General features: G+C 42.0%; 1 protein-coding gene across 1 annotated transcript in view; it reads right to left on the reverse strand.

The window, feature by feature from the left end:
• Window positions 1–9,684: 9,684 nt before the first annotated feature.
• PDXK (pyridoxal kinase) overlaps window positions 9,685–12,633 on the reverse strand; it is a 38,175-nt gene continuing 35,226 nt past the window's right edge. The window contains exons 9-11 of the mRNA XM_079308363.1: window positions 12,476–12,612; window positions 11,861–11,927; window positions 9,685–11,130 (exon numbers count right to left, since the gene is read on the reverse strand). Of these exons, the coding sequence (XP_079164489.1) occupies window positions 11,018–11,130; window positions 11,861–11,927; window positions 12,476–12,612 (317 nt within the window). The 3' untranslated portion in view covers window positions 9,685–11,017. The remainder of the gene's footprint in view (window positions 11,131–11,860; window positions 11,928–12,475; window positions 12,613–12,633) is intronic.

Consider the following 12,633-nt stretch of genomic DNA (forward strand, 5'->3'; position numbering starts at 1 on the left):
CAGAGCTCAAAGGCAGAACATGGCATTTCTCTAGCAGGTGAACTCCCTGTTCAGAAGCTGAGTTACAGCCAGAAATTCTCCTCAGAGTCACATCCACCTCCTGAGCCCTTTCCTCCTTACATCTTGTTCCCCTTGGCTGTCTGGGGTCTGCACCACCACAGCAGCATCATTCAAACCTGGCACAAGGGGACAGCAAGAGCAGCTCCTGATTCTCAGCTCCCCCAGCTGCCCCAGTGACACACCTGGCTGCCCCAGTGGCCTCCTTCTTTTCAGGAGACTCTCCTCTTTCTGTAGGACACGTGAGTGCCAAGTGTCTCACATCACACATCCCCTGGGATGTGCAGATAAATATAGATATAGATAGAGACAGATAACACAGAATCATAGAATGGTTTGGGTTGGGAGGGATCTCAAACACCATCCAGTTCCAAACCCCTGCCATGGGAAGGGACATTTTTCACTGGACCAGGTTGCTCAGAGCCACATCCAGCCTGGCCTTGGGCACTTCCAGACTGGATGGAGCCCTGAGCACCATACAGAGATGGATGGAGCTCTGTACACATCTCCATATAAACTGATGTATACATCTCTTAGCCTGTGTGCACCCATGTGAATCGATTATGGTATCACTGTTATCATGAATCTATAATTAAATCACTGTTATAATTGTAGCTAATCCTATTGAGTCACTTTTAAAATGTTAAATTAGTTGATGATTAAGAGTTGCTAATCCCTTCTGCACCCTTATCTTTTTGTATCCATATCCTTTACCTCCTTACCCTTCTGCATCTCTGGTTTCTGTGTAAATCATCCTAAATTGACTCTAATCTGATTTTCTTACTTGTGCTCCATCAATGTCCTAAGTAATAGAGTCACCTTTGCCACTGAACTCTAATAAAAGTTTCACTCTCATAAATTCATATTAAAACCTGCTTCTTGCTACACCTTTGATTGGTTTAACTGATTCTCACAGGGCTGTGAAGAGGGAGCAGCTTCAGCACTTTCCCCTAAAATATTAAAATGTTTTCAGACCCTTCCCCAGCTGCTGTTTGTTTGTATGAGAAAGAAGCAGGTGAAATTGTAGCATTGGGCAGCTCCCAGAGCTCTGACACCAGGTTTTGGTGAGATTTGGAATGCATCCCACGTTGGGAGTGCTGGGATGGAGGATCCAGGCTCAGGAGAGGCAGGTGAGCTGTAAGGGAGAGGTTGGATTGTACAGCCCTTGCAGTGAGTGATGCTGTGATTCAGAGCCTTGGAGTGAGGACTGGGGGGATGGAAAAGACAGGAAATTTTGCCACTGATGGTTCAGCCTCAATGAGTTATTCTGTAGGCATTCAGGAGAAATTTCTGGACCTTCATCCCTGTGGAAGATTTCAACTCCCCAGACACCAACTGGGAATGTCATTCTGCTAAGATGAGCAGATCTTGGAAATTCCTGACTTCTGTAGGAGACAATTTCTTATCACAGACACTCAGTGAGACAACTCACAAAGATTCCTTCCTAGACCTGCTCTTTGTGGAAATCAGAGGACTTTTGTGGGATATGGTGATCTGTGGCTGCCTTGGCCACAGCGATCATGAAATGGCAGAGGATAAAATTTTCACTGTAATGAGAAAAATATTCAGTGAAATGAGAAAAAAAAGGACAGCAGAGTTGGTACCCTGGACTGCAGGAGAGCAAATTTTAGGCTATGCAAGGAGGTGTTTTAATGGTGTACACTCAGAATCTGCTTCTGAGGGTTTAGGGAGCCCACAGGTGCAGGTCAGACTTTAGGAATCAACTTTTAGAACCACTGGAGCAGATGATTCCAGTGGTTTGAGTCAAGCACATGGGGCAGGCCAGCTTGGCTGAACAGGGAACTCCTCATGGAGCTCAAGAGGAAAAAGAAATTATATGATCTCTGGAAGCAAGGTCAGGCTTCACAGGAAGAGCACAGAGCTGTGGCTCACATATGTAGGGAGAAGACACAAAAAGCCAAAGCTCCATTAGAATTGAAAGAGAAACATCATCAAGGTAAAAAAACAGAGACCCATGTTTAGGAAAGGAAATGCATTTTATTGAAAAAAAAATTACATTTCACTTATACACCATGAAAATACTGAGTTGTGTCTTACTTTGATAAGAAGAGGTCAAGACTTGCACAAGAAAACCACATTCTTTATTACAGCATTACTCCACAAGATGAGGCTCTGGTGGCATCTGCACTGGGCATTTTCACTAAACAGTAGAGCAGGGCTAAATGTGCTTTGGGCAAAAACCCTAAATATTGGCCTCTTCCAGGTCCAGGTGCTACTGCCTGTTGAAGACATGGCACTATTTGGTCAATACTGAATTATTTCTAGAGACAAATCTCATAGTTTCTCCACTCACATAGGTCCTAGGCAAATTCATAGCTTTCCCTCCCCTCCATTTTTAACAATCTCGATTTTTTTTCACATTCAGCCAGATAAAAGTAAGTTAAAGCAGTGTATGGGCTGCCAGTCTCCCATCTCCCAGAAAGAAAACAACACTGAAAGGGGATGCATTGCCCTGCCAAACACTGACAGCAAATGGCAGGATCATGGGATGGTGCTGAATTCTCCAGGTTTCCTCCCATCACTGCAGTTCCAGCAACAAGCCTGAGATTCCTCCCTGCCAAGGCATGTACTCACATCCAGACATACCAGGCATGTGAATACACATGCTGTAAATGCAGGACAGGAGTGCCTGCAGGTGGCATCCCAATGCCATCTGTCACAGCTGTGTCTCAAGGACTGTGCTCCAAGCCAGCTGTGACAGGCTCTGTCACACCTCTGAAACCCCTGCAGACCTCTGGAGTGTAAAGCCTTATCAATCTGTGGGTGAAAATTATACTAATGCCACCTGAATTCCCAGGTAACTGCCCTTATTTATTTACTGATTCATTTATGTCATTTTATCCTTCCTTAAAGAGAGCAGGAAGGAAAAGAACCAGACCTGGACAACTCTGACACCATTACAGTGCTGTGAAAACAAACTTGACATTTGTTCCACCTAAATCTCCCTATTATATTCCCTCTTTACAGCACTGATTTATTGAATGCTATTTTCTGCTCTGCTAGGCACAAGCATCACACAGATCATTAAGAACAGCCACACCAAATTTTTTAGAACTATAATATTTTTGTGACATGGGATGGGGTGGATTGAGAACACTAATTTGCGATTACTGAATCTCCAGCTTTTCTTTCAAGTACTTTGCTCACAAATATTTCTCTTCTTTACCATTGACAGTGCAGCCCTGCAGTCAGGTCCTGCTCACCCAGCACCTCACTGCCAGGAGAGAGGCAACTCCACTTTTCCTCATTTTGAGCAGCTGCATTGTCCCAGTCCCTCTCTAGCAGCAGCACAGGCACTTATCTGTTCCCAGGATGAAGAGTTTAAGGAACTAAACATTAAAACTTCAGGGGTTTTGACTGGATGAATTCCCCATTGATTTTAGCTCCTTTGTGTCCCTTGTTATGGGGACAGGCAAATCAGGGACAGGAGAGGTGATGGGAGAGGAAGATGAGGGCACAGTTTCATGGTGAGCTGAGATGGACAAGTTAGATCTACCACAGCAGCTGATAGTTATCTCCCTTTCTTTTCAAAAGCACAAAAGCCAAGCCTGAACCATCTGAATAATGCATTTCCAGAATCTCTTGGTTCTCCATGGCCTGCAGGAGAAATTTAAGGGAATTACTCTGTGGCCAGGAAAGCAGGGGCTGCACACCAGGAGATTTTGGGTACACAGAGAGTTGTGCTGATCCACAGCCTTGGTACAGCACTGCCCAACAAACCCCACAGCTCCCCACTGACCTGAGCTCCCTCTTGCCCAGAGCCACTCCTCCACATTTCCCCCACAGGAGGATGCAGGCAAAACAGTCACTGCCACCCCCACGGGGACACTGCACCCACAGATTCCCAGGGGAGGAAGAGCCAGGCACAACATATCCCCAGCACTGCTGTTCCCTGCCACAGCCTCCCTCCTCAGCAATACATTATTCATCTCAGTGACATTTCTCCTGCTAACTTAGCAAAGCAGAAATGCTTCTGTTTTAACACATCCAGAAATCGGGAACTCTCAGGAGAAAAACTCGTGATGAATTCTCCTCTACTTTCTGCAGTGGTGATTTATTCACAAGAGTGGCAAGGATGCTGCCACATTAATTAAAAGGGACATAACAAGTGATGCTCGGTTTTGCCAAATCATCAAGTGCTGTGGTAGGTAATGACACTTATCATAGGACAGTGCTCCAAAAACTCCTTTATGATGCAGACCCTTGTGATTTTTAGAGAAACCCTGAACCCAAAAGAATTAATCTGGACAGTATCTGGACAGTTGTGCTTTAGCCTTGGTTTCCCATCCATAAGGAACAGATTCAGTATGTTTAGCAAGATGAAAAAACCCTGCTCTGGTTTTGAACCCTGTGAACAGCTTTGCCTTTTGACTGAATGGGATTTTATCAGTAACTCAGCTCTCCTGAAAGGTATTAATGAACTTGAATTCAGAACTAACTACTAAAATTCTTCACGCTATTGCAGCTTACAAACTACAAGGAAAAAAATCTTTACTTTCCCACTTATCTATTCACTTGTCTGTGCACAGGTTTAGTACAAGCTATGAATTAGCCTGGTCAGGTCCCTACAGTGGGAACAAGACATTTTTGTTCCATCTCTTGTCCATGTACATGTAGCTATTAAGCACTTTTAAGACCTCCCTGTCTTAATTAATTAAATAAATCCATTCCCAATTTTTAACCTAACCTGAATGTATTTGAAACTTCTTTCCAATGCAAAATTTCAGGCTTATGTCACAAAGTTCACCCAATTTTAAAATGGACAAGGTAGCAATATTTAGGGTTTTCTTGTTAAACAATGGTTATCTACCATCCTATTGCCTCTCTCTACAATCAAGCGTACAAGCCTTACTGCAGGAAGGATACAACTTGAAATGGCCAACCAGAAAAATACACAAACACTGAAAAGCCTACAGTTTCATCAGAAATTAAATCATTTGCTATTACACATAACTTCATTGTTTTTCTGGCATAGAAGTTGTTGAATTACTACACACACCTCAAGGACAATCATTTAAGATGTGTAAACAGATAACAGGTCTACCTAGTCAGTACAAAGCACCACACAAACTTTAAGTACATAGAAAGTTTGCTCATAAATATTTCTTTGTTTAACAATTCAGCACTAAAAAAATATTACTTAAAAAGGCATCTTTTATTAAGTTATTCAGTTTGTCCAGGGCTGGTGGGGTTGTACTATCCCTACTATATTACAGCCACCTGACTCTGTTTGCAAACCATTTTACTTCTCTGGAAGAAAAGGCTATGTGTGGCTGGGACCCAAAGCTTCAGCACAATCTATAAAAATATAATTCTTTTAAGACCTTCTGCTCACATCCTGAAGGCCTACTCAGCCAGCCCCCCAAATTCTGTTTCCCATCACTACCACATTGCAAATAAAGCTTCAACATACACACACACACACACACACACACACACACACACAGAGTACATAAATTACTCTTCTACACAGAATTTTTTTTCTAAACAGCAATGCAACCACGAGGGCAATAGGTGTGATTTCAGTGGTAACATATGGCACAGCTTTCTCATATTGCTGGTTTTCTCTCTGAATAATGTGCTGCCTTGTTCACAGCTCTGCATGTGGGGGGATTTATTACCATTATTTGCACTGTGGAGGCACTGAGTCAGGAATGCACATCTAGGAGCATCCCATCTGCCTCGAGTCCCTCTGCTGCCAGAGCAGCAAAAACACCCAACTGGTGGCACTGGGGCTGTCACCTGGCACTGGTTTCCTGGTGAAGCAGATGGGAGTTTTCCTTGGCTGTTGAATGCCACACCACATTCCTCCCTTGTGGGAAATGGTGAGAACCAGCTGGGTCTCTCCCTGACAGCAGCAGCCCTTTGCTCAGGGCACACTCCTCCAGTGGCTGGTTGGACCTCAGGGATTTACTTGAAATCTGCTCCTGCATGCATGTCTAAACTCACTGGCTTACTCACTTATTGACAATAATGCACTTTCTAGAGTTTTCATTCATTTGAAAGAGCTATTTTTGGGCTGTGATTGAACATCTTGAATCTTAGTTTCCATGGCTGACAAACGTCTTTAATGGACATGTTTTAGAAAGCTGCAGAAGTGCTCAGCAGGCTCTCACTTACCAGGAACATGAAGAACATGTGCTTTCAGGAAGAACAGCTCTCTGGATATCTAATCCTGGGATTCTAAACAGGAGTGCAATGACTACAGTCAATAAGCCAGAAAGGCAGCAAAGGGGATTTAAAAGGGATGTGTTTCCCTTTATGAAGAAGTATTTTAGTACCAGAGTACTAAATTAGTACTAATATTTAATACCAGACCAAAATTTGCAACATGTCTCAGCTTTTGAAAGCATTCTTCAAGTGGACAAGAACCTTTACTCGAGAGAGGTGGTTTTCTTCAGTATAAATATAAACCAAACCTCTCCAGGACACAGGTGTAATGACACAGCAATTCACTTTCTGCTCTCCTTAACCTGGGTCCCTGCTCTTCTCCTCCTGCAAACCATCACCCTGGCAGGGACACTGCTGAGTGCTGGCAGAAGCTCTTGTTCCCATGAGGAACATTTGTTTCCCACTCTACAGCCCTGTGTGCTCCACTCTGCACAGTGAAGGTAAAAATGCAGTGGAGTGCAGTTAAATACAACAAAGAGATCTCAAAATGAGTTATTGTTCTTATTCCAAGCCCCTCTTCTCCCCTTGTTTGCAGGAAAAAAGAGCACAATGAGATCCTACACATACAAGTAAGAGGAATGCAAGGGAGTGGTGCTGAATGCCAGTAATTTTCTTCCCATGAAACGTCTTAAAAAAATAAAAATTAAGACAACAAGGATGTTACTCACTTCCACATCTATATCTTACAGTAAGATGATTATAGGGCAGAAATGTGCTCTCTTCCATTAACTACCCTTTCTCTATCCTAGGACATAACTAAGGAAACATTTAATTACATCCATTTTATTCAGCAAGACTATCAAACCATTCTTGTGCTGTTTAATTCTGAAATGATTAACATATTTAAAAATAGGATCTAACAATTTGTGTGTGCACAGTATAATAAATGTAGATACTTTTATTACAATCTTCCTTGCCACATATTTTAAAATAAAATTAATCAATACAATCACCATAACAGTCTCAGACAACAAATTAACACCATCCAACCAAGACACAGTTAAGATACTCAAAAGGCAGTATGAGTAGCTGGAAACCTTGGTCCTCTGATTCTTTTGTATAACACATGAATTATAGATTTCTCCCCACTTGAGATAAAAATCAGTACACAAACATTAACAATTCATACTGCAGGTTGCTGAAGTGTTTCTATTGAGTGTGAACAGCACTGATTTTAGCACAATGTCTTTATGCATGTCTCAATTCTCAGCATGTAGAGACCAATCCAGGCCCAGAGTAGATGGTTTGTAAACAACTTTTGGTCTGTCCTGCACAGGTGGCTCCAAAAACTAATGGGTGGACTTGAGCAGTGGCCACAGGTACTGCAAATCACTCCAGGAAAAGGGGATCTGACTCAAATTAATTCCAGAATGGAAAAAGAATGTTAGGGAAGTGGAGTGGACACAAAGCATTCACCTCTCCCATGCCTCTATCTGCTCAGCAGGAGAAGCCTGGCCTGCCTCTGACCTCACACATGTGGCACTGAAGCCACCAGTGGCAAGTCCTGGGTTGCACCTCTCATGCTCTCAGGATGGCCAGGGAAGATCACCATTATTACACACTCCACTCTCTGGATAAAGTGCTTGTTCTCCTGTCATCAATTAGGACCTACACTAGTTTGGATTAACCTTTGATCTTTAGTTAAAGGTTAGTTAAAGTGAACCAGACCATGCTGGTCAGTCTCCTCCAAGCCCCTAAATAAATAGTGGGCACTGTGTGACACTGAAACTTTCCAGCTGCATCAGACAGACAGAGAGCAAGAACTCAGAAAAAGATACAGGTATTATATGCAGGAGGAGAGGATGGAATGAAATATCAGACAGGACTGTGTTGAGTCTTTGAATTTTGTTCTGCATGTGAGCTTTGTGTAACTCTAAACAAATAAAAATGTGTACCTTGACATTCAAAAATACCTGTTAGCCTGCTGTGCCTACAAATGTTAGCTACAGAATATATTTACAGGTCATTTCTGATGTTTGTTCCTGGCAAGAGATGTTAAGCCCAATTCTTCACTGAAGACATAAACCTGACCTAATTTAGATCAGGTCAGTGGGAGTTTAGAACAGGTATCACATGAGCAACCTTCAGGGACTCAAGCAGATGAAATCAGCAGCTCATTGCTACAGGATCCAGATACTGTGAAACAGGAACTTTTGCAAATTGAGCACATTAGTATGAATATGCTTTTTTTTTTTTAACATGGGTATGTCACAGATTCTGAGGAAGGTGTGAATTACTGAATGGATCCATTCTTTAAAGAAGTGGGAAAAGATTACACCTGACAGGTATAAACTGCTCCAACAAACATCACTCTGTCTTTTATGTCAAGATCATGGCTCATCATGGTTTACAATTAAAACCTTGTTTGCAAGGTAGCTCCAAGCTTCCCAAATTCCAAGCTTCTTTATTTCAGAGAGAACAGCCCTTCCCTTTCTCTCAATCTCTTGTGAAGTCTGTTTATTCTAACTGCAAAATAAAATTGTGCTGTCACACTTACTAAAAGAGCACTGACCATTGTCTGTAAATGCAGGGAAGCTCAGGATGTTGATCCCTTCTTTGTAAGAGAATGGCAGGGATTATACACTTCCAAATGAAATAGTCTAATTTTAAAAGATAAATAAACTCCTGTTTGGAATATGGCATGCAGCACTTGGTTAATCAATGTTAGAAACAGTTAAAATCCTTTTTGTGTTCAACTATTGGAACATATCACCAGGTACAGCATTTAAATATCTTTGCTGAAAGCAAATATCTCAAAAGAGGTAATTGTCTTCCTGGCACAGCTGCCCAACAAACAGCAGCTTACCTAAAAAGGGGAGGGGGGAATATTAGCAAGGGTATTTTCCAGCCCATCTGGAAGTTTGTGTTGCAGGGAGAACAAAATTTAAAAATCCAGCTCTGCAAAGACAGGCAGTTCAATGTGCCCAGAGAATCATGGAATGGCTGAGGTTGGAAGGGACCTCTGGAGATGCTCTGGTCCAACCTCTGAGCAAGCAGGGCCAAGCAGAGCAGGTTGCTCAGGGCCATGGTCAGGCAGCACCTGAGTATCTCCAACAGAGACTCCACCACCTCTCTGGGCAACCTGTGCCAGTGTTTGAACACCTTCACAGTGAATTACATTTTTCTAATGTTTAAATGGATTTTCCTGTATTTCAATTTGTGCTACTGTCTATTTATCACTTCCTTGGGCACCACTCAGAAGAGCCTGGTTTCCTCTTCACTGCTTCCCATCAGACACTTGGACACCCTGTCAAGGTGGTTCACATCTTTTTACAGGTTGGGTATCAGCCATGAGTTCATATCTCTGTTACTGACTGCTAATTTTAGCAACTGTTCTCAACACCAAAATTATTATTGCTAGAAAGTTATTTCATGACAGTGGTTACTAAAGACTGTGGCAGTAGAGTCACATTTTGTAGATAATATGTAGGTAAATTTCCTTAAATTCTCAAGTAACATGTTTTGGTTTTTTTTTCACTTTTAATGCCAAATACAGGAGAGGAAATCAATCAGAAATGCAATTTCCATCCCCTTATGCAGTCTGAGACAAGTAAAACTCATCAACTCCATCTGGATTTAACATCACACTAGACTTTATCTTGGGACAAGCAAGAACATGGATCCTACAGACAAACCCTACAGAAGTGTGAGTGACCATTATGTCAGCAGACCTGCCCTGCTGCTTTAGCATGTGGCTGTGATCCATAGAATCCATAGGATTCTGAAGCCTTATCAAGCAGAATTGTGCATTAAAAATAATTATGATGTATTTCTGTAATCTCCAATTGATGTTGCTTAAAGATACATTTATGAACAAGTTAATTTTTCTATTTCACTGCATTTGGTAAAGATGTGTAACTGACCAGATCTTACTAAACCAAAAATACTACTTTTCCCACATTGCTTCATTGCTGAGCTGCCAGCAGAGCTCACTAATGTGAAATGAAGTGCCCATGTAGTTTTTAAGTACATCCACCCACGATGCAGCCAACTTCCAGGGTAAGAGCTGCTTTCTCTTTTGCCCTTAGTTAAAAGAAAATTAAACCTGGCCTCAGAGACCACACTTCTAACCAGTGCTACTGAATAAAGGCATGATCTTGTTCATGAAGATGTTTCTGGAGCAGCTTTTGGAGGAAAATCACATGGGCACCCATGGACATGAGAAATAAGCAGCTGGAACCTGTGCAGCTGCTCATGGACAAGAAACAGGAGCAGAGATCAGCAACATGAATGACACCTCAAGGTCACTTCAGAGTACTGAACATGCCAAACATCTTCAAAGTACCCCTACACACAACCAGAACTGTGTGTGTAGCTTTAACCCTGCTTAGTTTCATAGCAGCTGAGATACTGAATACCAGAGTAGGTAACCAGGTACCTCCAGGAAAAGGGAGCATGGAGCCAGCTCCATTGGCACTAGATGCCATCTTGAAATACATTTTCCAGTCAGTCAAGCATTCCATTAGCAAATTCACATCTACAGTCTTTGGCAAGGCAGGAACATTGCTCTCTTGCCCTGGGTAATCACATAGACTAAGTGAATCTGACAGACATTGGGATACTTGGGAATATGCTTCAATGCACACTAACTGTTCTGTTTTTAAAACTGAGCAAGGCCAGCACATATGTTTGAGAGTGGATATCTGCCTATGCTGGGCACTATTTCATGAAAGTCAGGTTTCTGTCACAGATCTAAGGCAAATATTACAATTTACAGGAAAGAAATGAGGACATCGATACATTGTGCGTTATTGGAGACGTGGAGCCTTTATAACACGGTGGCTTTCACTATGATCTCTGGGTTTTCTATGTCCTTTTTGCTTTGGACCATTCTCAGTTCCAGCTGGGCTGAGTTTGGTTTGTTTCCTTCTCCAGCTTGCACTAAAAAGATGACATCAGAATGTCATTAAAAACAGCAGTATAAAAAGAAACAAGTTACATTGTTCTGTTACCCCGTGATTTTCTCTACTTTCCTCCCTTCCCCATTCTCCCTTACTGCTCCCTGCTAAAGGATTCCAAGGTGGAAAATCCAGGTCAGCACTGTGATTTCTTATCACCTGTGTTCCACATCTCTCTCCAGGAAAGAAACACAGCTCTGCTGTTAATTAGGAAGACACACAGACATGCTCAGAGAACCCACAGATTTCTTTAAGAACTGAAAGATGGGAACTCCAAGGGGAGAGAAGCTGAAAAAAAATTGCTCCTCAAACTGGCCCACAGCAAAGAAACTTATTAGTTGGTAAACCCCTCTCAGTGCTAAACACACTCAGAGGGTCAGTGGGTGAGCTACACTGAAGCAGGAGCTCTTTGGCACACCAAACCCAGCATCTCCTCAAGTTCTGCTGGATTTGCAGAGCTGAGTCAGGCACAGTCAGCACAACTGGCACCACCACAAGCTAAACAGTGACACCTGCAGTCAGCTCTCCTAAAAATGGGCTTGGAGACACAGCAGGGACATGCAGACAAAACTACCAAGCTCTCATTCTGAAAATTCTCTGCCTGCTTCTGCAGTGAGGGGATGCCTTTAGTCAGGAAACCCAGAAAGCTCCTTGAATATTTCTTCTGATGCCAGTCCAGACAGAACATGGGAATGAAGTCTGGATGAATTTACCTTTTGCACTCTTAATGGTCCTTTGCAGAACATGCTGCATGGCTGACACAGTCTTTTCACAGGCCACCTGCATCAACACAACAATTCAGGGTTTAGTAAAACTTCAGCTACCTACTTTAATATTACTTAATATTATTAAAAAAACACTGTTATTAAGAGGAAAACATGACTGACAAAATAAACATGATGACAACTATGCAATGCAAAGTTTGGGAAAAAGAATTGACTTAACTCTCCCCAAACTGGTGAAATCATAACTGTATCAAGCATTCTATGTCCTTAAGGGAAAGAAACAGAAAAATGGATTTGAGAAAATATTTTCAGTGCTTATTATGAAAAGAAGGATAAAAAATGTAATTATAAACATGTATGTAGTCTGTCTCCAGAAAAAAAAAATCTTATTTTTACAAAATTACAAAATCAATCTAACTGAAATATGACTATTTACTGTCCCTTATGGCAAAAGGGAAATTCTGTGGCTTTTTCTCTGAGGTGAGGAAAAATAAGCCAAAACAGAAGATAGTATTTAAATAATGTCACAGATTAGAAGTTTTTAAAAAAACTGAAGAGAAACAAGATCCAAACTTGCAGAGAGATGAGTAACTTCTCTCCCACCTTCAAATTGTTTGGGTGCTTGTGTGTCCATGCCAGAAGCATAGCAGCAAACAAGTCTCCTGTTCCAACAAAGACAGCATCCACTTTAGGAGACTCCACCCGAATTCTCTGTGTTATCCTGGTACCATCTGCTTTAGCTACAACACAGATCTACAGTT

Source organism: Erithacus rubecula (assembly GCF_903797595.1).
Source record: "Erithacus rubecula genome assembly, chromosome: 1".
Taxonomy (NCBI): Eukaryota; Metazoa; Chordata; class Aves; order Passeriformes; family Muscicapidae; genus Erithacus; species Erithacus rubecula.